Genomic DNA, 25,878 nt, shown 5'->3' with positions numbered 1-25,878 from the left:
GGATACAGACCACTTATTTAGGTTTAGATGTTGCAAAATAAAATAATGCTAAAAACTGCATGTACAAGCTGATGTGAATTCAGTATAATTCATATTTCTTCTCCCTGTTTTTGGAGCATGGTGACCAATGTGTCATGCCACTGCTTCTAGAAGTAGGTATTTATGATTAGTTTAGTGATAGTGATACGTGATACACTAAAACTTAAACTATTGGGGGAAAGCCTGGAATGCTCTGCATTTTTTGCTTATTCTGAAGTTTGGTAAAGTGTATTTAAACTGAATTGTTAGAAAATATTTTCTATCATTACAAAGTAGACCAATTTTGACTTCTTTTTAAAGAGAGGCTGAGGCATATGGTGTCCCGCCCCTCACCATTAGATAAGGTTAAAAAGTCAGCTTAATCTACTAAGACAGCTAAGATTGTAGTGTCTCTTTAGAAGCAATAAATAACCTAGATAATGCCTTTTAGATAAATTGTTAGGATGTTTCTACGACTAGGTCAGATTGCAAGCCTTTCCCATTTGTTCATGTTAAAGTTGAATTCTGCAGCAGTGTTGATAGGACATTGCTGAGCCACAGCTTATATAGATGAGAAAAATGGGGCTGGATATTTCACAGTGAAGCAGAAAAGTTGTCCTGGTTTTGCTAGATAAGTGCACATTGCTGTAAAGAGCTTAAGCAGAATAGGTTGCAATCATCTGCCACATGAAAGTGTGATGATAATGTAAAACTCTTTAATGTAGATGTGCACAAACTAGTTTAAGCACATTAATAATGTGGAACAGCATTGGTATGCAGACAGCTAAACTGCTCTGGGCATTATCTGCTGACAGATCCTTCACTGTTGTGGTAACATTATACCCTTTTAACATATTTGGCCTATTCCACCATCTGTCCACTCTAGTATATTTAGGAGTCAATGTACAAGACAATGGGTTGGATCCAGAGAACCATAAGCAGTGATTTCCTTTCCCTTCCTTTGTCCTGCAGGCCCCAGCATTCACCTGAAAAGCATGATACATTTGCGGGGGGCGGTGTTCTGCCCAAATCTGTGGCCCTTCTATGCAAGCAGAAATGCCATCCAGCTCACACAAACCTCACTGGAATTTCATCCACTATCTCTTAAAAGCTTTCTTACTAACAAATGCTGTTTCGCCAATAACATTTTCCCATGAAAATGAAGCCAATTTGATCTGTATGTGTTAAATGTGAAAAAAATATCTTGGCTTTCTGACTTAAATGCCATGTTGCCAAACTTATTCCAGGGATCTCTGGAGACAACACAAAGTATGGACGATGACCCTTTACTTGATGCTCCACTCCTCCCACCTCATTCACTGCATTCCAGGTTGCATCCGAGGTTCTACAGCATACCTACAGTCTGCATGGCCAATATTCTGCTGCTCATACATGTAAGTTAGAGTATATCACTTGGACAAATTTGCAGACTACAAAGATGTAGGTTGCTTTTCTCCCTCTGTCCTGGAGGCAGAACAGTACCAGTCTTGCTCCACTACAACATACAATGCCACCCAAGCTGCTCATTCCCCCAGCTGAAATGTATGATAGGGTACTATCATCGCTATGCTTCTTTGCACTCATATTAGCTTATTGAGTATTGATCTGTCGTGGTCAGGTGTGCTGCTTTCCCTTGCTCAAACTTAAGAATTTCTTGTTGATACAGTGACATTATCTAGGTCAGAGTTTCTCAACCACCGGTCCGGGGACCGCTGCCGGTCCCCGAAGGGTTGAGCGCCGGTCCCTGACTGGGAGTCAACCCCCCCCCCCAACAACTGCAATCAAGGCACTCACTTCCTCAATTTTGCACATGGTACGGAAGAGGAAGAGTATCACCTTCTTGTCCCTTGCCTCCACGTGCTGCTGTGATCTTCCTACAGCTATTTTATTCCCTATCTTTACAGCTTCAAACTGTATGCGGTGTGGGGGCATGAAAAGGTATGCCACCTGAAGGGCTGCCACTTGAAGGGCTGCTGGTTCTTGCATGCTCATTGTTTGCAGCCAAAGGTTGATTGATTGAAACCCAGCTGCCTATTGTGGTCGAGGCGCCTTGAGAGGGAACGCTGTTTCCCTCTTGCATCGGTGGGGTGTTGTGGTCCCTCTGCCCCCTGTAACCCCCTGGTCTGCACTGCCGGTGGAGGACGGCGGTCCCCTTTATGACCTCGCCGGGTGCGGGGGACAATCTCTGGCCGGGATCATGCCGCGGTGAGGGCTAAGCAGAGGAGGGAGGGAGGAGGGCCGCCCTGGCTCACCTCACAGGTATGCGCGGGCAGCATGTGGGACCACGTGAGCTGCGTGGCCCCAAAGGCAGGCTGGTGTGATTGGCTCCCGCAGGGGAGTTGGGAGGGGGGCACAGAAGTGCACATTGTGAGAGAGGATGGGGAACACTTGCTACACTCTGGTGCGCAAGCACAGTGGCGGCAGCTCTTGGACCCAGGCGACCTTCCGAGTGCAGTCCGGTGCACCATTGCCTCACCCACCCTGAACAGTGCCTCGTCTCCCCAGCGAGGAAAATGAGGCATCTACCACTACAACGCCCCACACCCTCCGCCATCTCAGAATCACCCCCTTTCTTTTAATGCCAGGTCTCCACCGCTCTTCTTCACATTTTCTTTCACCATTAAAAAAAACCCAATTCCCAGCACCTGCCATGTAACGAATTTAACGAGTTTTGGAGGAGCTGCACGGGTTTCATTAGGTCCACCTCACAAAGTGCACATCTAAGAGCAGGATCCAGATCAAGTCAGGTGATCATGACCAAGCAGCATTGACACAAATGAGAGATGACTAAATTAATTTCAGTGGGTGGTCGTGACTAACGTTGTCTGGATCCTGCCCTGCGACTACACAACTCCTGCTAAAACTCCACCTCCATCATGAGAGGGTTAAACTGTAGATTTCCGGCTCTACTGAGCTTGCCCTGCTCTCCTCACCTCCTTTTTGCTTTGCTTGACATCCAGCCTGATGAAGCATTTTGGGGGATTCAAAAGCTTGCTTGTGTGTTGTTTTCATTGCCCCCATGTAGCTTTTGAATTTTTCTAATGGCCCAACATCCCCTCTCCATTGAGTAATCACAAGCACCTCCACCCCCACCCCACACATACTGAAGACATACTGGTGACAAATTTGTTCACCCAGGCTTTTAGATTCAGGGGTTCTCAACCTTGGGTATCCAGACGTTGGTGGACTTCTACTCCCATAATCCCCAGCCATAATGGCCAAATGCCATTGTGGTTGGGGGTTATGGGAGTTTAACTGAGGGACCCAAGGTTGAGAACCCCTAATATTCCATGTTTGCAAAAGATTCCAAATTTAATTATGTTAATGCTTATATTATTTTAATTGTAAACTGCCCAGAGATGCAAGTTTTGGGCAGTATAGAAGTCTGATAGATAGATAGATAGATTTGAAACCCCTTTACTAACTGCCGGTCCGGGAAACTGCGCATGAAGAATGTAGCAGTCCCTGAAACTCTGCACGAAGAATTTAGCGGTCCTTGACTCCAAAAAGGTTGAGAAACACTGATCTAGGTCGCAATAGCAAATACTTTTTAAAAAGCCTCATACTTGAAATAAATTGGTAAGAAGGATTATGAATCCATATGAAAACTTAGATAAAACTTGAGCCTTAATCTTGCCAGTATTTGGTTTTAATTCTCAAGTGCTAAAACTCTAATTCTTGGCTTCTTCCCTCTATTCTCTGTTTCTTAGGTGACTTTTGTGATTCTGGCTATTTTGGCAGGGGTGTTCTGTGTTCCTGATAATGATGATATATGTTTTGAAAAATACACTTATCCATTTAAAGTGCAAACGGCAATACTCATTGCCAAGGTAGCTCTCTGGATCTTGCATGTTTGCTTTGAACGGTGTATTCAGTACCACCACAGGAAGGTCAGAAGCAAAGGTTACCTCCTAATCTACCGAACCACACGACATCTTAAAAGACTTCCTCTACTAATTCATTCTACAGGTGAGCTTGAATTTGCTTATTTCCTTATCACAGTTCAATATAAATTCGTCTGTATGCATTAAGTATGTAACACGGTTATGATAATAGTATAGCTCCAGCTTCTTGTCTGTGGTTGTCTAGGTTCTATGGTTGTTAGGCTTGGGAAAGTTGGAAGTCCATAAAATAAGTCCAGGCTACTGGTCACTACTTACTTTGATTATATATTGCTTTTCAGAAACAATTGTCAGGGTAATTTAGAACAAATGAAAGACATAACAAAACCTGGAAAATGTTCAGTAGGCACACTTAGAAAGGAATAAAACAAGCAAATATTTAAACACACCAGACATTTAAAAGCAAGGGAGAATAAAAAGGTCTTCACCTGTGACCTGGCACCTAATGGCATTCATAAAAGGCCAAAAGGACACATGAAGGCATCAGGTGAGCCTTGGGAGAGAGTTCTACAAACAAATCACTGTGATTGAACAGGTCCTATTGCTGTTTATGTAAGATGCTCTTGTTATTGCTCACTTCATATGATGGGGGCAATAATATTATGTTACTGCTCACGTTAGATGATGGGTGCACCTGGAGAAGTGACTCTAACAAATGTAATAAATGGGCAGGTTACTGGAGACAAAGGTGTTCCTTCAAGTACCCAGGTCCTAAGTTGTGTTGGCCTTCAAAGGTAGGCACCAGCACTTTGATTTGTGCTCAGAAATGGACTGAGTTAGTAGAGCATTCTTTAAGCATTCACAAGTTACCCCATCACCCACTCCTGGTCTTGCAGCTGTACCTTGCACCTATTGCAGCTTTTGAACAGTCTTCAAGCTAGCCTCATGTATAGTGTGTTGTAATCTAGCCTAGAGGTTACCAGAGCAGGGCTAAGTGTGGCTAGGCTCCCTACAAGTCAGGCTGCAGTTGATAGATTAGCATCGGCTAGTAAAAGGCACTCTGTGCCACTGATCCCACCGGAACACTCACAAGCCGTGAGCCTGATCCTTGAAGCAATCCCATCCAGAACAGGCTGAACACCACTTCTCCAGGCAGATGAACCACAAATCTGCCAGTAGCGTAGTGAAACACATGGCTGCTTATAGCTAGATTTTTTGGCAGCTCCCACCTAGTGAGAACTAGTGTCCATAGGTGGGCGGGAAACTGCCCACCCACCTTTCTCCCTCCACCCTCGTACACAGCTGGCGAAGAGCCAGCGGGCAGGCTAATATCGTAGTCTGGTGCGTTTCACTAGACAGTGACTTCATTACAAGGGTGGGAGGGGCAGAGGAGGGTGGGCAGCTCCACTGGCTTCATGTGCACCAGTTCTTTGCCAGCACTATTGGGAAGAGAGGAGGTGGCTGCTGCATTTCTGTTGCCTTACCTAACTACATTGAAAAGGAGAAATAGATCTGGATGATGACACCTTGCTGAGCAGTTTAATGTGGATATTATAAATCTGTCTGTCTAATTAACACCAAAAAGGCATGTACGGATGGGGCTGTTATTGGTAAGCTTTTAATGTAGATCAAGCTTAACCTGCACAGATCATCTGCACACTAGTACTTGATTGCTCCCTTCACCCCTGGCCGTAGCCCCCTCACCTCAAGAGTTTTCTACACCCTCAGGTGAGCTAAGCTCCTGCTCCTCCATCCCATTGCTTCCATCTTCCTCACTCTTCTTGGTCGTGGCTGCAGCGTTGCCATCACCAGTTGGCCAAGCCACAGCCCCCTAACCCGAGACCTCCTCACCTGAGCCCTGTTCCTGTTCCTCCCCTCAGGAGTAGCAGTTGGCCAGGCCCTTCCTCACTGCCACCTTCACAATGACTGCTCATTCCCCTCAAGATGCTGACAGGCTTGGGCCCATCCCTCACCTGCCTGGCTCCCTCTGCCAATAGCTCTGAGCAGTGGCGACAGTTGAATGGGCCCTTCTTTGCTGCCGCCATGGCCACTCATTCCCCTCAGGCTGCTGGCAGGCCCAGACCCATCTCTCACCCATCCTCCTTTCTTTCTTCCTCTCCCTTCTTTTTCTCACTTCTCCACTTGCTCTTCCCCTCACTCTCTCTCCCTTTCTAACAGATCTTGTTCATCTTGTTTCCTCATCTAATTTGCACAGTGGCAGGCTCCTTCTCCTGAAGGGGCTCTTTCCTCCTTCACAACCCCTCTCTTTGCAGACCCCTGTCCACTATCCTTCTTGTTTTTTTAAATAGATTCTTCTCTCCTCTGCAATCTTCCCACAAGTGTAAGCTGCATTCCAATTGATCTTAACCATCACAGGCTCCTCTTCCCTATCTGCATATAGAATTCCAACTGCCCAATCACCACGGTTCTCCTGCTCTGTTACCTTCTATTGGTAAAGCACTGTGTGGGCGGGGCTTGCCACCTAAGCCTTTTTATCTATACTAGTTGACCGGGCGCATAGCATCGGCGCCCCTAGTTTTCCCTGGCTACCCCCCCTTCAGCCCCTTCTCCCTAACTCTTCCCCCAGGTGTCTCTAACCACCGCCCACCCTCTCACTTTTCTCCCCCCCTCTCCCCGCTTGTGGTTTCTGACCGGCTTGCTGGCCCGTTTGCTCCTGCTGCCGCTTCCTCACACTGCCAGCGCGCAGTGCCCGCCACGGCTGGTCCCGCCGCCGTCCGCCATTTCCCTGGGCAGCAGCTCAACAGTCTCATGAATCCTGCCGCGCGTGAGCTTCACCGCCCAGCCAATCTGGCGCCTCGGCTTCCCAGCCAATCCACTGGGTTGCTGGGACTCATCCCCACAGAGGCACGTCTACGGGGATTAATAATATAGATGTCTATTTTCTTACCCCAGCTGTAGGCAGAGTTGTAGTTGTGAGCTGGCTTGTCTGAGCTGTCAGGCAGTGGCTTTGCCGTCACGATTGCCAGCATTTCACTAGCCCCATAATGTCCTGGGTGATGGTTGCTACAGTTGGCTTTTGAGTTGGGATGGAAAGGGGCTGTGTGAACACTTTTTAGAATGGCTTCTTCCAGCTGTGCTTAGCTTGCATAAGTGAAACAAAGGCATGCTGGAGGGAACCACAGTTCCCTCTAAGACATGTGTGCGCTTACAAGTTTTTGGATGTCCGCTCAGTTCAATTTAGATCCCACTCACGTTGAATCAGGAAGGCCTCATTCTGAATGTAGGTGTGCACACACTGTCTTCATACTGCCACCCAGAACAAAACTCGTTACGCACAGAGATGAAAAATATTAGAGGAACCACTGGAGGGCACCCTGACAATTGTGGATGGTATAGTGGGGAGGAGAGGCTAAGTGTCAAACTGACACTCAGAAAATAAAAACTGATTGGTGAGCATTATTCCCAGTGCATTTTGACTAGTTGTTGTTTGCAGGGGCAAGAACATGGTATAAATAATATTCCATTGTCTTCATGCAGCAATTTGCATAAGACCTAAATATGTTTGTTTGAACATGAAGAGCACAAACAAAATATGAACAGTCCAGATGGTCTCTCTAAAAATGAGTACTTCTCCATATTTTGATAGAATAAAAACATCTAGTAACAAAACACCACAAATGGCTATATCAGAGGTTTGGTCTTGTATTGATCCAGATGAGTCAGGTACAGGGGAGCTAACAAACCCTATTTACATTTTGACTATTGCTAATGCCAAGTAGCCACTTGTAGCCATCCACTTGCTATCATTTGCAAGCAAATGACTTATACCAGGCACTTCCAATTAAGAGGGCATCTGAACCCCTGCTAACTGGGCAAAGATGCACCATTTACCATGGTGATTCTCTTTATTTAGCAGGGGGAGAGTAACTGGCCCTATCCACCCCCAGCACAGTACTTCCAGTGACTGTTGATGGTGTGTGTCCTATGTTTCTTTTTAGAATGTGAGCACTTTGGGGACAGGGAGCCATCTTATTTGTTTTATTTCTCTTTGTAAACCGCCCTGAGCCATTTTTGGAAGGGCGGTATAGAAATTGAATTAATAATAATCATAATAATCATCATCATCAGCAGCATCGACATAGCAATACCAGGGGATAGCAGAATAGAAGAAAAAGAAATAGAAAAAAATCACCAAATACAAAGATCTACAAATTGAAATTGAAAGGCTGTGGCAGAAGAAGACCAAAATAATCCCAGTGGTCATTGGCGCCCTGGGTGCAGTTCCAAAAGACCTTGAGGAGCACCTCAACACCATAGGGGCCACAGAAATCACCATCAGCCAATTACAAAAAGCAGCTTTACTGGGAACAGCCTATATTCTGCAACGATATCTATAACAACTGACAATAAAATTCAGCCATCCCAGGTCCTTGGGAAGGACTCAATGTCTGGATAAAACAAACCAGTCAATAACACCTGTCTGTGTAAACAAGAAATAATAACAACACATAGTGAGGCAAATCTTCAGTGAACAGTGCCATAAATAGAGAAATAAGACTTTCTGCAGCATCTAACATAGCGTAAGGCATCATCTGGAATCTAAGAAGAGTAGAAAGCCTTTCTTAATGAGAACTGATCTGCATCTTTCAAATCCATGTTAATGCATACATGTAGCATACAAGGATGCTGTCATAGCACTAGCCATAGCAAAGTAACGTTAGAGCAGTGGTTCTAAATTGGGTGGGGGTGCTGGCAGTTGTAGTTCAGCAACATCTGGTAGACCTCACATTAAGAAGCACTGCTCTAGAGGAATACAGGTGAAACTCGAAAAATTAGAATATCGTGCAAAAGTTCATTAATTTCAGTAATGCAAATTAAAAGGTGAAACTGATATATGAGATAGACGCATTACATGCAAAGCTAGATAAGTCAAGCCTTAATTTGTTATAATTGTGATGATCATGGCGTACAGCTCATGAGAACCCCAAATCCACAATCCCAGAAAATTAGAATATTGTGAAAAGGTTCAACAGTCTAAGCTCCAGGTGTCCCACTCCAATCAGCTAATCAATCCATAACACCTGCAAAGGGTTCCTGAGCCTTTAAATGGTCTCTCAGTCTGGTTCATTTGGAATTACAATCATGGGAAAGACTGCTGACTTGACAGTTGTGCAGAAAACCATCATTGACACCCTCCATAAGGAAGGAAAGCCTCAAAAGGTAATTGCAAAAGAAGTTGGATGTTCCCAAAGTGCTGTATCAAAGCACATTAATAGAAAGTTATGTGGAAGGGAAAAGTGTGGAAGAAAAAGGTGCACAAGCAGCAGGGATGACCACAGCCTGGAGAGGATTGTCAGGAAAAGGCCATTCAAAAGTGTTGGGGACTTTCACAAGGAGTGGACTGAGGCTGGAGTTAGTGCATCAAGAGCCACCACACACAGACGGATCCTGGACATGGGCTTCAAATGTCGTATTCCTCTTGTCAAGCTGCTCCTGAACAACAAACAACATCAGAAGCGTCTTACCTGGGCTCAAGAAAAAAAGAACTGGTCTGTTGCTCAGTGGTCCAAAGTCCTCTTTTCTGATGAGAGCAACTTTTGCATCTCATTTGGAAACCAAGGACCCAGAGTCTGGAGGAAGAATGGAGAGGCACACAATGCAAGATGCTTGAAGTCCAGTGTGAAGTTTCCACAGTCTGTGTTGATTTGGGGAGCCATGTCATCTGCTGGTGTTGGTCCACTGTGCTTCATTAAGTCCAGGGTCAACGCAGCCATCTATCAGGAGATTTTGGAGCACTTCATGCTTCCTTCCGCAGACAAGCTGTATGGGGCTGCTGACTTCATTTTCCAGCAGGACTTGGCACCTGCCCACACTGCCAAAAGTACCAAAACCTGGTTCAATGACCATGGGATTACTGTGCTTGATTGGCCAGCAAACTCGCCTGACCTGAACCCTATAGAGAATCTGTGGGGCATTGCCAAGAGAAGGATGAGAGACATGAGACCAAACAATGCAGAAGAGCTGAAGGCCGCTATTGAAGCATCCTGGTCTTCCATAACACCTCAGCAGTGCCACAGGTTGATAGCATCCATGCCACGCCTCATTGAGGCAGTAATTGCTGCAAAAGAGGCCCAAACCAAGTACTGAATACATATACATGCTTATACTTTTCAGAGGTCTGATATTGTTCTATTTACAATCCTTGTTTTATTGGTTCCATGTAATATTCTAATTTTCTGGGATTGTGGATTTGGGGTTCTCATGAGCTGTACGCCATGATCATCACAATTATAACAAATTAAGGCTTGACTTATCTCGCTTTGCATGTAATGCGTCTATCTCATATATCAGTTTCACCTTTTAATTTGCATTACTGAAATTAATGAACTTTTGCACGATATTCTAATTTTTCAAGTTTCACCTGTACATCATACTCTAGTTTTTAAAACTCAGTTTGGCCACAGGTCTAACTCAGTTTGACCATTATCAAACTTGATATTACAGAACTGTTTATACTGCAGTTGCTATTGAAGTTATCATTGGCCAGTCAAAGTAAAGTGGATTCCAAATTCTATGAAGGGGGTTAATGGGAATAAACTGGTATGCTCGGTGCTGAACCTTGTAGTGTCAGTCTATATACTGTGCTGTAAGATCACTGCTGCTGTCAATTAACTGAAAATAATGACTTTGTCTGGCAAAGTAGATCATTTCAGGTAGCACAAATTATTATTTTTAGTTAGATGTTTAACTTGTACTAGAATTGCGAGTTTGGGCTTGACAGACTGGGGAAATCTGTCGTTCCAGATTTTGTAAAATGACTTATCAACTTGTTCTCTTACCAGTTTATTGGAGCTGTGCTTTCAAGTATTAGATGAATGTGCTGGAACTTGATGAGATGCTGGATCTTGACTGAATGTAAATGTCAGGTGCTAACAGGGCTGCTGTTTCAAGGTTGCCACACTATAGATGCACTGCTAAGATGTAGCCACTAGGTAGAGCTCTGGAAACTAGGATAAAAGATCTTGGTGTCCAAGTAGAGCCCTCAGCTTGTAAGTATAGAAGATAATGGAATTTCCTGAATATTTGGGGAAGTAATACTTGGTACTTCAAGTGTATATAGTTGATGGACTTGCCCATAATTCTGAAGAAGTAGCCCTGCATTTTGGATTTTAAGTAACATTAGCATTTAGACTTCCTTAAGGTACGACCTATCATGCCTAAAAGGAACAGAGAACTTCAAGCAAAATGTATCTAGAACTTCAGCATTTTACCAATGTACCGTAGTCTTCTGATAACACATTCTCTAGAATAGTAAGCCACCTGTATGTGGACATTTGTAACCAAAGAACAGAGTCTTTCATAGATAATTTTTTATTTAAAATGTGGAGATAAGACAAATATGGGTAAAAGAGAAAGGTTGGACCAGTAAGTCTTAGTGACTTGAAAAAAGTTAGAAAACAGAATAGAAGAAAACACAGCTAATGATCTGATAGCATTTATTGAATTCCAGATACAATATTCCAGATAGTGTTTAATTGGTGTTTAGGTTAGTAACTTTAGGTAATGCTTTTGCCATGTGTGCTGTTAAAGTAAAAGTTTAAATGCAAGGATTCTTCATACATGTGAATACACACGCCAAGGCAGCTTTCAATAATTGCCACTACATTTAATTTCAGCAGCAGGGGAACAAGTTTGGGTGGTAATCCTGCAGTAGTAAACATGAGAGATCCACGCCAGCCAGCCACGTCACACTGAAACTACCCATGCTGATGATCACCTGTTGAGATGGAAGAAGGTTCAATATACTGTCCTGCAAATGATGTTTGGCACAACTCGCAGTCTGAGTTGTGCTACAAATCTCTCTCTCTCTCTCTCTCTCTCTCTCTCTCTCTCTCTCTCTCTCTTTTAGTGGTAGAACAACTTGAGTGGTGCTTGGTATGGGTGTTCAAAGTTACTGCTGGTGTAGCATAACTCTTGTACTACTTTTGGAAACTATCAAGATGGTCTCTTAACATGTCACATCTGTCTTCTTATAGGTAATGCAGCTTTGCTGCTGATCGTGGCAGTACAGTATACCTTCCCTGGTCATGCTAAACTGTATCTTTGCTGCATCTTTGGAATCTTGAGCATGGAATTAATGTGTTCATTGATATGCTTGGTTGTCTATTCAGGTGAGAACTGCAACATTGCCTTGTTCTGCATAGTCGTTTCACAATTAGTAGACTACACAATTCCCTCTTGCTTTTTTGCCAAGATTAACTTGCCTCAGGTGTGGCACTGACAGTTAGTGTCTGGTGTAACATTTATACTGCATAACATTGTGGTGTTCTGTGTATTTTACTTTATTCTGTACTAGGTTAATAGTGGATAGCTTCCATATCTTTAGCAGAGCTGTTCTGTCACTGGAAGTTCCTTTCATTCACAGCTTTAGTGGATGACTTACACCAGGAGCTGGGCCTCCTAGCGGCATTTGATACCATCAACCATGGTATCCTTCTGGACCACCTCTCAGGTATAGAGATAGGAGGTCCTGCTTTGGAGTGGCTTCAGTACTTTCTCCAGGGGAGGGTCTAAAAGGTGGTGCTGGGGGACTACTGATCAGCTCCTTGGCCATTGGCCTGTGGGGTCCTGCAGAGTTTGGTTTTGTCCCCCATGTTGTTTAACATCTACATAAAACTTCTGGGAGAGGTCATCCAGGGACTTGGATTGAGTTGTCAGCAATATGCAGGTGACACTCTGCTCTATCCCTCCTTGAAACCTGATCCTAGGGAGGCAGTGGATGTCCTGAGGCAGTGATGGGTTAGATGTGGGCTAATAAACTGAGATTGAATCCGGCCAAGACAAAGGTGCTATTGGTCAGTAGGGGAGCCAGTAAGGATGCACTCCCCTTTGAAAGAGCAGGTGTGCAGCTTGGTGGTATTGCTGGACCTGGCTCTGCTTTTGGAAACTCGGGTGGAGGCAGTGGCTAGGAGTGCCTTTACACAGCTTCGTCCCTTTCTCAAGAAGGCAGATCTGGCCACTGTGACCCATGCCTTAGGCACATCACATCTGAATTACTGTAACACGCTCTACATAGGCTGCCCTTGCAGAATATTCTGAAACTGCAGCTAGTGCAAAATGCGGCAGCTAGGAAGGATTTTATCCAGAGCCGCCCTCTGGGATCATGTTACACCCATTTTGAAAGAGCTATGTTGGCTGCCCGTTTGTTTCTGGGTCCAATTCAAGGTGCTGGTTTTGACATTTAAAGTCCTTAACGGTTTGGGCCTGGGGATACCTGAGGGACTGCTGGCTCCCAAAGCTTTCTGCCTGCTTAACGAGGTCATTGGAGGGGGCTCTGATCCGCAAGCTGACAATGAGAGAGCCTTGCCTGACATGCACGCAGGACGGGGCCTTCTCAGTTATTGCCCCCAGACTGGAATGTTCTCCCAGTGGGCATCTGCTCCTCGGTCTCCATTACAGTTTACAGAAAGCAAATGAAATCTTGGCTTTTTACCCTGGCTTTTACATTTTTTATGGTGTGTGTGTTAAACTTCTAATTAGATATATTCTGATTTAACATTTTATTGTGTAACTGTTTTATTGTCTTATATGGTGCTAAATGTTTTGTAAACAGCCTTGAGATTGTTTTTAATGAAAGGCAGTATAAAAATTTAATCATAAATAAATAAAATTCACCTGATGGCTAGATCACAGCTCTGCTAAAGGTCTGAAAGCTACCCGTATGTTTAAAGCACCTGCGAGCTAATCAGTGTCTGAAGGAACCAAAGTTGTTAAAATTTGCCTAAGGGTGGTTTCTACTTTTGTACATTACAGTAATCCTGAGTGAGGCTTGGATAAGGAGCTTCAGACATAACTTGTTTGACAATTAACACTTTTCAACTCTGGTGCTTCCTTGTCTCAAAGACTCAGGGTAGTTAATAGCTTAGAAAGAAGACAGACAAAATGCAGCTGTTGATCTAGAACATCCTTGCTTGGTACAGAGACCCATCTCTGTGGAGGAGCAGCTGTATAGCAGGGCTTCTTGCCTGGTGGTGAAATGCAGCTGCATCTCTGCCCATAAAGTACAAGGCTCTTCACTTTGTACTCATGGTAGCAGTGTATGGAGGACAGATGCCTCTGGCCAGAAGTGCCTGCACAGTTCATGGAACCTGATCAGTCTCAAGTGCAGACTGTAGAGAACCAAAATTGACATAGCACTGGCAGCAAGGCAAGATAAGTAAGAATCTTGATGCAGCACAAGATATTGTAGGGGAGCAACAAGCAGTGCATGTTGCAGTGCTTCTGATCTAAAGTGGTGCCAGAGATGCTGCATGGGCTCTCAGTGGTATTGCTAAAGCAAAATAGTACGTGGTATTAATTAATCTGCAAAGCCCTGTGTTAAAGGAGCTTCCTCTAATGTTTAAGAAATGCAGGTTGATGGTACATACTGTTCCTGCTGCTTTCTGAGACTGATGTGACAGGTGAACCCCTGCATCATAATCATCTGCCCCACTGCAGTTGTTCTAGGCCTTGGACTTTAAACACATCCAAAGATGCCATAGCTAAGACATGATCACCAATTTGGGATGGCTACCAAGTCTGGGCAAAAAGCCACCTAATGGCGCAGTGGGGAAATGACTTGACTAGCAAGCCAGAGGTTGCCAGTTTAAATCTGCATAGTCTGGGAAACATACCAGTGAGGAACACCTATATCGGGCAGCAGCGATATAGGAAGATGCTGAAAGGCATCACCTCATACTGCGTGGGAGATGGCAATGGTAAACCCCTCCTGAATTCTACCAAAGACAAACACAAGGCTGTGTGGTCGCCAGGAGTTGACACCAACTCGACAGCACACTTTACCTTACCAAGTCTGGGCAGAAGTTGTAGATCCTTGTGGGGCACCATTTAGAAGTGCAGGTAGCAGCTTGAATGAATTGGATGGGTATATATAGATGGTTCGCTCCAGTGTGGGCACTACCACTGGTTAACTGTTCTAGAAGAATGGAAAATATTCACTGTTAATAGCTGAGGTTTAGTATAATTTATTTATTTTGATGTGATTTATTTAAGTCTATTTACATACCACTGCTCATCCAAAAATTCTACAGCAGTAGTTCACAAATCAAAACTTACAATAAAAATACCCAGTAATAAAAAGCAATAAAATTAAAACCAAACAATGAAACAGTGCAGCACATCAAGGCATAGCAGCCTGTCAATATCTCAACCAACAATTTTCAAGGCTTTCTGAGGATTTTAAACATTTTCAAAAAGATAACGGGAGGAGACTATATGGATCTCGTTTGGAAAAGAGTTCCAGAACTCAGGGCTACTGCCAAAAAGAGCCTACTCTCAATGGAGGATCATCTAGTCTCAACATGTGCTAAAATTCAGTACAGGTCCTGTTAGAAGACCTTAAATGCCTTGGTGTTTTATTTTATAAATCAAAAGGGTTTTTATTCTAAGAATAATTCAAGGAAGTTGTCCCAAATTTCTGACTATCCAGTTTACTTACTTTTATGAGGGCCCACTTTTCATGTGCCACTAACTCAAGCAGGTCATGCACTTATTCCTCTATCCTGGGGGAGTGGGAGATTTCCATTGCTGCAGTATTAATCTCTTGACTACCAGTAAGCCTCTCCATAACCATTGTTTAGAACTTGATTTTAGACCCCTGTCAGCTGGGATATTCCCCAGTATATTCAGTGGAGGTTTTTCTGAAGACACAACTATCCCATCACCATTTATCATGTGTGTTTTGCTTCTACACATGACAAAAATGGCACTGGAGACCCTTTTCAATTGGAGAGGGTGGGGAGCCATTCTAGAATGTACTTATAGTGCATGGGATTGTACCTATCTACACCTGTCATCTTGCTGATTCCTAACCATGGGATCTTGTTCATCTTTTAATCTCACTTTACAAATGGTTTCCTGCTGCCACCTTTCTGTGTGGATATACATCTCCTGTCCATTTTTGTTTGGGCACTAGACTACCCATAGTAAACTGGGTACTTTTCAAGGTGCCGCACGACTTGGTTGGTCTCATTCTTGTAACTTCTCCTATTAAATCTCATGCAGATGGTGGTGGTAGCCTGCAAAGATCCCCAGCTTGGATCATAATTAATCACACTTCTCAGGTTTTGCTGTTGGTTCTTGGCTTGGTCCTACAGGAGTTGAGCTGCATAGTAAATTCCTTTATATCTGTACAAGAGAATTATTAGCTTTTTCACTGCCTGTGCCCTACCCATCTTCCAAAATATATTGTGCATCTGAGTTCCTCAGGACACCTGTTGGCTTGCAATACTCTGAAATGTCATTGGATGTTTGTGCTGTGGTAATTTGATCCAGTCTTTGATAGCTTAGTGTTGAGGTGGTTGATGACCTCTGAGAGGCCATCTGATCTGATTGCTTTACAGCTTGCTGACACATGTGCCTTAGTTATCCCTCTGATCAGTCATGCAACCTCCTTGTACACAGCAGGTGGTCTAGTAAGGCAATTCTGGGGAGATAGGAAGAAACTTCTCTTCACAAGAAGATGCTTACTTAGCAGATAATGTCTTGTGTGGGCAGTGGAACTTTTATTAAAGTTCCACTAAAATCTTCACTTGCCAGCTTATTGCTTAAAGACACAGCTGAATTTCTGTCTGTAAGAGTCATGTTTTGAATTTCTCTAATTACAGTGAAAGTAAGTAACTTTAATCGGGCAAAATCAAGACCTGATATAATAGAAGAAGAGAAGATGTATTCCTATCCTAGTCACATTACCTCAGAAGTTGGATTCAGGTAACTTCTACTATTTCACCCAGTATACCCTAGTCAACAAAGCATTCATTGGAAAAGATTTGGCTCGTAAAGGGAAAGTGTGCCATTTACGTGTGTCGACTCCTGGCGACCACAGAGCCCTGTGGTTGTCTTTGGTAGAATACAGGAGAGGTTTACCATTGCCATATCCTGCCCAGTGTGAGATGATGCCTTTCAGCATCTTCCTATATTGTTGCTGCGCGATAACTGCAGGGATTCAAACTGGCAACCTCTGGCTTGCTGGTCAAGTCATTTCTCTGCTGCGCCATTAGGTGGTAGCAAGCATGAATTGTCCCCTCTTCTAAGCAGGGAGACAACACATGTAAGCACTGTAAGATATTCCCTTCAGGGGATGGGGCTGCTCTGGGAAGAGCATCTGCATACAGAAGGTTCCAAGTTCCCTCCCTGGCATCTCCAAGATAGGGCTGAGGGAGACTCCTGCCTGCAACCTTGGAGAAGCTGCTGCCAGTCTGTGTAGACAATACTGAGCTAGACGGACCAATGGTCTGATTCAGTGTATGGCAGCTTCCTATGTAACGACAAACCTTTAACTTTTCAGTGAATGCAAACGGTGGTGTAGCTTCTCTCTTATTAAGGTACAACAATAGATCTCACTGTTAACTCTGTACTTTGCTACTGTCACTAGGTTAATGTTCACTAGGCATGTTTAGATTATGGTTGACAATTGTCTGTGCTTTTTATCGACATAAACTCTATCGGGTCAGCTGCATCCTTGGAATTTGAAACTGGTTTTTTACCCCACACTGCTTGGGGTAAACCTGAGGAGCAGTGCTTATCTTTCGTCCTGTGCCTTTTTCATATGCTTAGAAAATACTTGGTGCCAAACAAGAATGCAGCGTATGCTGTTTATCACTGGCTGTATAGAGAGGTTTGGTTCCCAAACACAAGAACCTGTCTGTGAACCACACAAAATACATTCCGGTTTTCTCTTAGACAAGGAAGTAGCTATATGAATTTATCTTGGCTGCTTTGATGGAGAGAGAATTGGCTTGTGGTGCATATCATACCGCCCAGAGACATGAGTTTTGGGTGGTATAAAAACATGTCAAATAAATAAACAAACAAATAAAATATTTAACAATGACTTAACAGTGTTTTGGGTGATGGGCATTGTAGTCTGAACAACACCTGTGGACCCAAGGTTGGGAACCCCTGATGTAAACAAAGTGCTATCAAAAACTTTATTGTAAGCACACACTAAGTTCAGCCAACCATGCGCATAATGTCATAATTACCTCTAACTAATATCTAATCCTCCTTGTAGAAGGGACTGGATGTAAGACTTCTGAACACCAGTCCTAGAATAGAGAAATTCATAGCCCCCGAATCAGATGTAAAGAGCATTTTCTTAAGAGATGAGGAGGAGCTGAGATTAACTACTTCTAGTAGCTGCCACCAGATTTTTCTTTGTTATTGATCAGTTTTTAACGCCTGTAACAAATTTCTGATGCTAAGAGGGTATGCTAATATGTCAGTTCCAAGACCAGCCCTCTTAGCATCAGAAATTTGTTACAGGCGTTAAAAACTGATCAACAACAAAGAAGAAAAATCTTCCATTCATTGATACAGTATGTAACATCTCTACATATTCCTGCAGAAATAAGTGAAAAATGTTGATGTAGTGACAGTGACTAAAGGCTGGAAGCACGAAGTAGGATAGGAAATATGTTTTGAATATCCCATGATTTCCACCCCCACCAGGTTTGAGTTTTCTTATGTCTGCCATGAATAGTTCCTAGAAAATACTAGAGGCTTGGCTGTGAAATCCCACCCTGCAAGAAACCTATTCCACTCCAGCTGCAATTCACCTCTTTGAGCTTCCTGGGCTGCCCCAAATTTCTCCAGCTTCAAAAAATATGTTTTGTGTATTGAATTCTCTACGTATTGCATATGGCGCCAAAAAGGAAAGCCCTTGGTGGTGCAAGAGCCTAGAGGAAGTGAAGGGCTGGAGTTGTGATTGTTTCTTTAGTCCCCCCAAAGCAGCCAACAGCCTATCCTATGCATATTTATCCAGAAACAAGGTGGATTGACTTGTAAATAGGATGGCTTAAATCATCCAAGGAAAAGATCAACTGAAATCACAGATTTAAATAAAAATGTTCAATTTATTGTTTAGGTGCTTTCTTTCAAAAAGTAAATTGGTTGCTATAACAATAACTTATATTGATCTAAAACTTCATCAAACTTTTAATACAACCTATGAGGATATACTTAAGCTTGTTCTATATCTGCCCTGCCTCATAAAAAAGTAAAAGTCAACCAGAAGCAAGATCTTGTAGGAGTTACTGGGCAGGTCAGTGTTACCCGAGATAGAGAGTAAATGTCTGTGGAAGGCACACAAAGTATTTAAGATAACTGAGCCAGTTGCAAAGATCAGGTGGTTGCTAGACATAAAATAGGATCAAAACGTCACCCAGAAGTATTGAGGGATGACAGTTGTGGTCTTACCAGTCACTGGCCACTAGTATCCAACCACAACATATCAACTATTATGCTGTACAAGTGATTCATGGTGACAAAGATATTGTTTTCACAAAGGCAGCTTTCATAAGGGATTCATAAATCCAGTTTTAAGGGATTGTTTCATTAAATTTAGATTTCATTTTAAACCAGGTGATTTGAGACTTCTAGCTAAAATCTTTCTTTAGGAGTCTTTCTTAAAATGGTTTTTATCTCCCCTGTGTGGAAGTCTCACGGTGGGAGAATGGACTTCCACTCAAGTAAGAGGCTGCAGTCCTATGCCGACAGTATACTGTGCTTCCTCCCAAGTATGCTTGCACAGAATAGCCTCACTGAGACGTTCTGCTCAACAGTGTACTTGAGTATACCATCCAAAGTGGGAATGGCAGTCCTGCATCTCCCGATCCTGGAAACGCTCACCATCACCCTTACAGCCTTTACTGCCTCAAAGGCTGTAAGCATGAGCACTGCAGGAAGGGGAGTGAGGGGGATTGATCTATAGGGGAGGTGAAATGGGACTCCGGTTTCCACTTTGGACAGTGAACACTCATTCAGAATGTCTGAATGAGGCTATTCTGTGTGTGCCTACTTGGGAGTAAGCAGCAGTAATCACAGTGGGTCTCACTTCCTGCGAAAAGTACCTGGTTGCAAGTAGGAGCGTATGTGGGAAGAAGAACATTTGGCTACTTCTCTGTGCACAGGAGGGAGATGCTGCTTCTGATACCAACTTCTTCATGGTTGCCCCCTTGCCTCAGTGTCCACTGCAGCCAGCAGCTCTTAGCATCTGAAAGGAGCGCCCAGGAGACTAAGGCTGGTGGTTGGGTGAAGGAACCCCTGTGAACTGAGGGGTTATCAAAGTGACACCTTTTAAAAGTGGTGATTCTCTTATATTTAGCAGGGGAAAAGTAACTGGCCATATCCAGCCGCAGCACAGCATCCCTCCAGTGGTGGTTGCTGGTATCTGCCTTATGTTTCTTTTAGACTGTGAGCCAGGGGTGCACAAGTCAACTACTCTGGTGGGCCAGAACCAACCATGTCTTGGTATGTAGGGGCTGAGGTAAATTTCCAGCACATGAATGATTACATTTAAATTATTAAATTAGTAATTATTACAAATATTAATTAAAGTAATTATTCTTTACCCCCAGCATGAGAAGGTAAGAGGAGGCTCCTAGCAATCTTCCCTCTTCCCTGTCCCCCATGCACTTTCAATGCTCACAAAGGTCAATTTTGAAAGGGGGCTGACCCCCACCAAGTCCATGGGGCAAGGTGGCATTTTGCACCTCACCTCAGGCATCGCAATACTTTGGGTCACCCCTGGGGCCAGCAAAAAAGTTCCCGCGGGCCGGATCTGGCCCCCGGGCCTTATGTTGTGCAGGCCGGTGTGAGCCCTTTGGGGACAGGGGGCCATTTTATTTATGTATCTTTGTAAACCGCTTTGTGAACTCTAGTTAAAGAGCAGTATATAAATATTTGTAGTGGTTGCAGAAAGTCCATAAGTGCTGCTTCCACCTTCCTGAGACCCAGACACCATTTTGCCTGTTGAGTACTGCCTGGGCACTGCTTGCCTCCACATTCTCCATGCCTTCTCTGGCTAGGAACAAGAGGAAGATGATGGTCCAAGATTGCTGCCCTTCCCCACCCACTGCATGTTGCAGAAGATCAGGGTGCATGGCAGTCATCATGCCTGAAAAGAGAGCCACGCTGCTTCCTTGCTCCCAGGAGCCCTGTGTATAGAAAGAATCATCGCCCTCCTCCATGACCTGTAGAGGAGGTGATAGTGACCATCGTGAGGCTTTACCCTTGTGCAGGGGGTCCCTAGATTGGAGGGGAAATCGTAGCCTTCCCTCTTCTCAGGTACTCTGAATGAAGATCAAGGATCACACTTCCGTTGCAGTGTTTTCCCTTTTCATCTCCAGTTGGAGAAAAGTGGTGGGTGGCAGCTGGCCCTGGTCACACATGTTCTGTCATTCACAAGCATATTACAATATAGATTGCTAAATGTGTAGCAAGTCTTCCAGCTATGTTCCAGCCCATGGATCCTAAAGCATAATTCAGGTATCATTTGCATATTTATGAGATATTCAGATGAGCCGCAGTCTGCAGTTTGTTTCCGAGGTTGATAGTGCTGAACAAATATATCAGAAGCTGAGCCATGCAGGAAGGCAGTTCTTCAGAGAAATCATCCCGAGGATTAAAAAGGGGGAGGGAAGAATTGTATACAGTGAGCATCTGGAACACAACCACTCTTTCTTTCCCAGATTCCTCAAGCATGTGCAGAAGGGTTAGGAAAGAGGTGGGGACTCCTTTCAAGTATGCTTGCATATGGAAACATAGCACCAGAGCAGGAGTCTCTCCATCTGCTCAGGAGCAATTCCTTCTATGGTACTTCTAAAAAATGACCCCTGGAGAGAGGATCTATGAGCTTTTGGATGTCCTGCTTGCCAGAGAGCTGGGGGCATGTGTCCCTGACAAGTGAATTTGTGAATGCCTGCTTGTTGCATTTTGGAGCAAACTCCCACCTTGCCCTTCAAGCTGATCAAAGTTGTTTTATTAAGACTGCACATTCTAAAAGTTGCAGTGACTCTGCTTTCCACAGGAGTGAGTTCTTGGCTAACTGCAGTTCCCAGTAATATCTGCTGTAAAACATAAATGATGCTGCTTGGCTGAGGCAGAATGACTTTCTCTCTCTGGGTTGAATCAGACCGGTGTCCTACTTGAAGTGTCGGCTTGTTCAGACACATTGTTCCAGAGTAAAGTATAATTACTCATGAGTTACGCTTTGCATTGCATTGCTTCTCTTGAGACTGGGAAATAGCTTGTCCTGCGTTTGAGTGTGTAATATTGGCTTCTCTTTATTTGGTGTTTTGCATGTTGCTGAATTACAGTAACATGTCCCAGGGTTGTTGCATGAGTGGATGAGAGCAGTTTGTTACAAGTCATCAGTTCTGCATCTCTGTGGCTTTATGGCTGAGAGCCTATTGATTATAGGTTATAATCAATAACCTATTGATTATTAACTGACCTGATTAAGAGAGAATGAATTTACTAGATGTTGCTGTTGCATGTACTAATTCACTTAGTCTTAACCCTGTTTACTTCCATGAATTATTGAGTGATGTTAGATGGGATTGGATGGAAGATCAGTTAAATCCTCTGCTTGGAGATGAATGACAATTCAGTGTCGCGTCTCTTCTACTTCATCTGTAAAATGAGAATAATGGTCTATCTTCCAGGATGGGTTTTAGGATATGTGAAGTCTTACCATTATAAAGAATAAGTTTTGCAAACAGTAGAACACACTTATTAAAATGCCCTGCACCACAATTGTTCACATGAGCCTGTTAATTAAGACAGTTTATATGTAAAATTTTTGTATGTGCCTCCATTTTTGTATGTGCCCCCAAACACAGAGATTCCTGTATTTTTAAAAGTCCCAATAGGTTCATGTTTGATTAGCATAAGCAGTCATGGAGTCTGGAGAGTGTAGGGTTGGGGAGTAGAAGTGGGAAGAAACCCAGGGAGATCTGCTGTTGCCTACATTCAGATGAATAAGACACCAGTATATGTTGTAATGAGTACTTGATACGAATTTTCTGCCTTGCAGGGAAATCTCCAGTTTGGAAGAAATTGTTGAAAAACAAGGAGATGTAATTGAATACCTTCAACGGCACAATGCCCTGCTCAGCAAGAGACTCTTGGCACTAACAGCCCAACAGGACAGAGGCTAGTGATGGCCAGAACAAGGTGGCTGAACAGTGTAAAATGCAGGACCAAGTTACATACTGAATCCTTCTCTGAAAGCAGCAACTGCATCATACCCAGACTGAACTTCAGGCCTCCAATCCAGATTCTTAACATCTGCCGGCCCACTTCTGGTTTGGTGCTAGAGCTTTTTCAGACACTTGTTTTATCTTAAAATGTCAGATGTACAAAAACCTGACAACCAGGGAAAACTATTCTTCTGCTTTTTGAAACCCTCTGTTGGTGTGTTCTGCCCTTCTCCAATTGAAAGTGATGCCACTTGCCAAAGATCTTTGTGGTAGTTTGGCATTCAGGCCTTCTCAAAACCAAAATGGAATATAGAGTGATCATCTCTACTTCTGGAGATCAGAATATTATTCATCTGTGCATTTTTGTAGTACTTGGTAGGGTTGTCATATGCATTTTTAAGAACTGATTTTTTTTTATTGCAGCCTAGATAACTGAAGCTACCATGACAATGTCAAGGCCCAATATTCCAAGAATATTGATACCATTGAAACATTGCTGACTTATTGTGATTCTAGTATGAATATATTGGCAAAAGTCTTGTAAATTCAGCAGTTGGTTGAAAGTCAAATGGAAACCACCACCTTTACAAGTGGGAAAGAGGGAGAAAGCAGAGTGAAATATTCTGTGTTTAATCCAAACCATGGTTATGTGTATGAGACATCCAGTATCAGTAAAATGTATAATACAGAGAGATAAAGATGAGACTGACAATTTGAAAACCCAATTTTCCTGGCTTGCTCACCTGTAGGTGCCACTATTCCATGGTAAAGAAGTCGCTGGATGACATGAACAATGCTTGTTGCTGACTGCAATGCTTGTTGCTGACTGCAATGCTTGTTGCTGACTGCTTCCAACTTTTTTTGAAAGCCATTTAAGTCTTCTGCTTACAAATCTACACATACCTTGTTAGGGGAGAGAGGAGCAGAATTCATGCACACAATTGAGTCAAGTGCCAGACACTTGCACCTTGTTTGTGCTTTTGGTATGGAAGTTTTCAGGGCGGTATTGCTTATAACATGAACAAGTCATTGAAGTGTCATGATTTAAATAGCCCCCAATTCTTCTCCTGAATGTGGGATGTTTGATGTGCTTATCCTGCATATGGGATATGCACAGACAAAGAGAACACTGCAATGATTCCCACTTCCTTGATCATGCTGAACTTTGGAAATAAAAGGTGGACAGGAAAGCATTTTTATTGAACTGCTACAATGTGGAATCCTCTGTTCCTCATATGAAAATCTGTTACAAATCTTTTACTTTGTATAACAACTTACAGAGATAGTCTTCTAAAAATGTCTGCTGCTGTGCTCCCCCCGCCCCCCCCCCCCCCGGCCAGGTGGCTTCTAACCTTTGCCAAGGAGTTCATAGCCTCAAGTTGTCAACATCTGATTTTAAGATCGGAGCCAACTTTGTTAAACCTAGTCCTTGAGTCGTGCTGCTGTAAAGTTTTCTATCCGAGCCATAAGCAACTGTGAATCGTCTACCATGCATTTTGGAGCCAACTAAGGCATCTGTGTGTATAGCCTGGTCAGTGTATCTGTGGGAAAATGCATATTTAAATAACCAAGACAATTCTCTGAATATGTGTTGTGATTATCTTTCGAAAGATCAGAAGCATGCCACCCTGTGAATGAGCTGCTAATCCACTGCTCAAGGAAAAAATATACAGTGATGTTTATAAGACAGTACACGCAAGCAAGCTGGTTGTTTCTAATACTAACAGGTTCTTTCCTCTTTAGTTGTGTCCTAAACACAGCTGTGATTTTATATGAAAGTTGAGGGAGGGAATTTGGGTAACTTCCTTTTCACACACTCTGATTTTGATGTAATTCATGTAATGTCTGTGTTGTACTAAATGGTGAAACAATAAATGCAACAAAATTAAAAAAAACACATTCATCATATTCATCCTTAGTTAAGGCGTGAAGATTCTTGTGCTCTTGCATCAGTGTGGAACACAATAGAATGGATGCCTTCAGCTGCAGTAAATGCCTATTTGTGTATTGATTTTGCTGCCAAGCAGGGTCAGTTGCAGTTAAGTGCTCGGCACCATTATAAAGCCAGCATTAACTTGAAAGCTTGTTTCCATCATGGAATAGGAAACAATGGGCAGCTGTGTAAATTTGCAACATTGCATTGCTCTGCTAAATGGAGTCTTCCATGTAGACCAGAGCTGCACAATTTTGGCCCTCCGGCTGTTGTTGGACTACAACTTGCATGGAGGGTGTGGCCAAAAAGCAGAGTGGGGTGGTTGGCTGGCATGTTCCCATTCACCTCCATGCATACCCCCCTGCATTCATGAAAGACATTTCTGCATAGGGCGATACCAATAACTGGATTAGAAGAATGAGCAGCCTTTTCCGCTTGCTTGTTTGCATTATTGTACACACCTCTGCATGAAGATACCAGCATGCATTTTCATGTGCACTTAAACAAAGCCAACACAGTGCATATGGCATTTGTGGCTGAAATGCCTCCCTCACCCATACCCAACTTTGCTACCACCGTAGTGAGTTGCAGATGGAGAAAACACTCTTTGGTTCTATTTCAGGCCTCTTACAAAGCCAGAGGTTGCTGGTTCAAATCCCTGCTGGTATGTTTCCCAGACTATGGGAAACCCCTATATCGGGCAGCAGCGATGTAGGAAGATACTGAAAGGCATCATCTCATACTGCGCAGGAGGCGGCAATAGTAAACCCCTCCCGTAGTCTACCAAAGACAACCACAGGCCTCTGTGGTTGCCAGGAGTTGACACTGACCTGACAGCACACTTTACCTTTGTGTGATCAGTGAACTAAAAACTAGTCTCAGATTCCCAGGACAGCAGGCTGCCTTCAGAGAAGAGTGGTTGCCTGAGAACTGCCTCACAACTCTTGTCCCTTTAGTCTCATAAAACCCTTCTTTCCAGATGGATAAATGTCCAGGAAGTAGCAATTTTGAGGTACTGCTGAGTCTTGACAGTTGCTTACTCCTTTCCTCCTCTATTTGCCCCCTATAATTAATACCAGAAAGG

At 43.5% G+C, this 25,878-nt stretch overlaps 1 protein-coding gene and 1 long non-coding RNA gene across 5 annotated transcripts in view; one reads left to right on the top strand and one right to left on the bottom strand.

Moving 5' to 3' along the window:
- The window catches only part of TMEM192 (transmembrane protein 192), a 45,865-nt gene extending 21,092 nt beyond the window's left edge, over positions 1-24,773 (top strand). For all 4 annotated transcript variants that reach the window (XM_053252488.1, XM_053252487.1, XM_053252486.1 and 1 more), the window contains exons 2-6: positions 1,266-1,412; positions 3,729-3,987; positions 11,858-11,992; positions 16,487-16,589; positions 22,696-24,773. In XM_053252488.1, the coding sequence (XP_053108463.1) occupies positions 1,290-1,412; positions 3,729-3,987; positions 11,858-11,992; positions 16,487-16,589; positions 22,696-22,819 (744 nt within the window). In that variant the 5' untranslated portion in view covers positions 1,266-1,289 and the 3' untranslated portion in view covers positions 22,820-24,773. The remainder of the gene's footprint in view (positions 1-1,265; positions 1,413-3,728; positions 3,988-11,857; positions 11,993-16,486; positions 16,590-22,695) is intronic.
- LOC128326169 (uncharacterized) lies at positions 11,301-14,779 on the bottom strand. The gene is made up of 2 exons (XR_008307873.1): positions 14,669-14,779; positions 11,301-11,598 (listed from the first exon to the last, which is right to left on the bottom strand). It is a non-coding gene; the product is annotated as an uncharacterized LOC128326169 (long non-coding RNA).
- Positions 24,774-25,878: the final 1,105 nt, after the last annotated feature.

Source organism: Hemicordylus capensis, chromosome 5, assembly GCF_027244095.1.
Source record: "Hemicordylus capensis ecotype Gifberg chromosome 5, rHemCap1.1.pri, whole genome shotgun sequence".
NCBI lineage: Eukaryota > Metazoa > Chordata > Lepidosauria > Squamata > Cordylidae > Hemicordylus > Hemicordylus capensis.
Note: the sequence above shows the minus strand (reverse complement) of the source record. Positions and strands in the feature narration are given on the sequence as shown.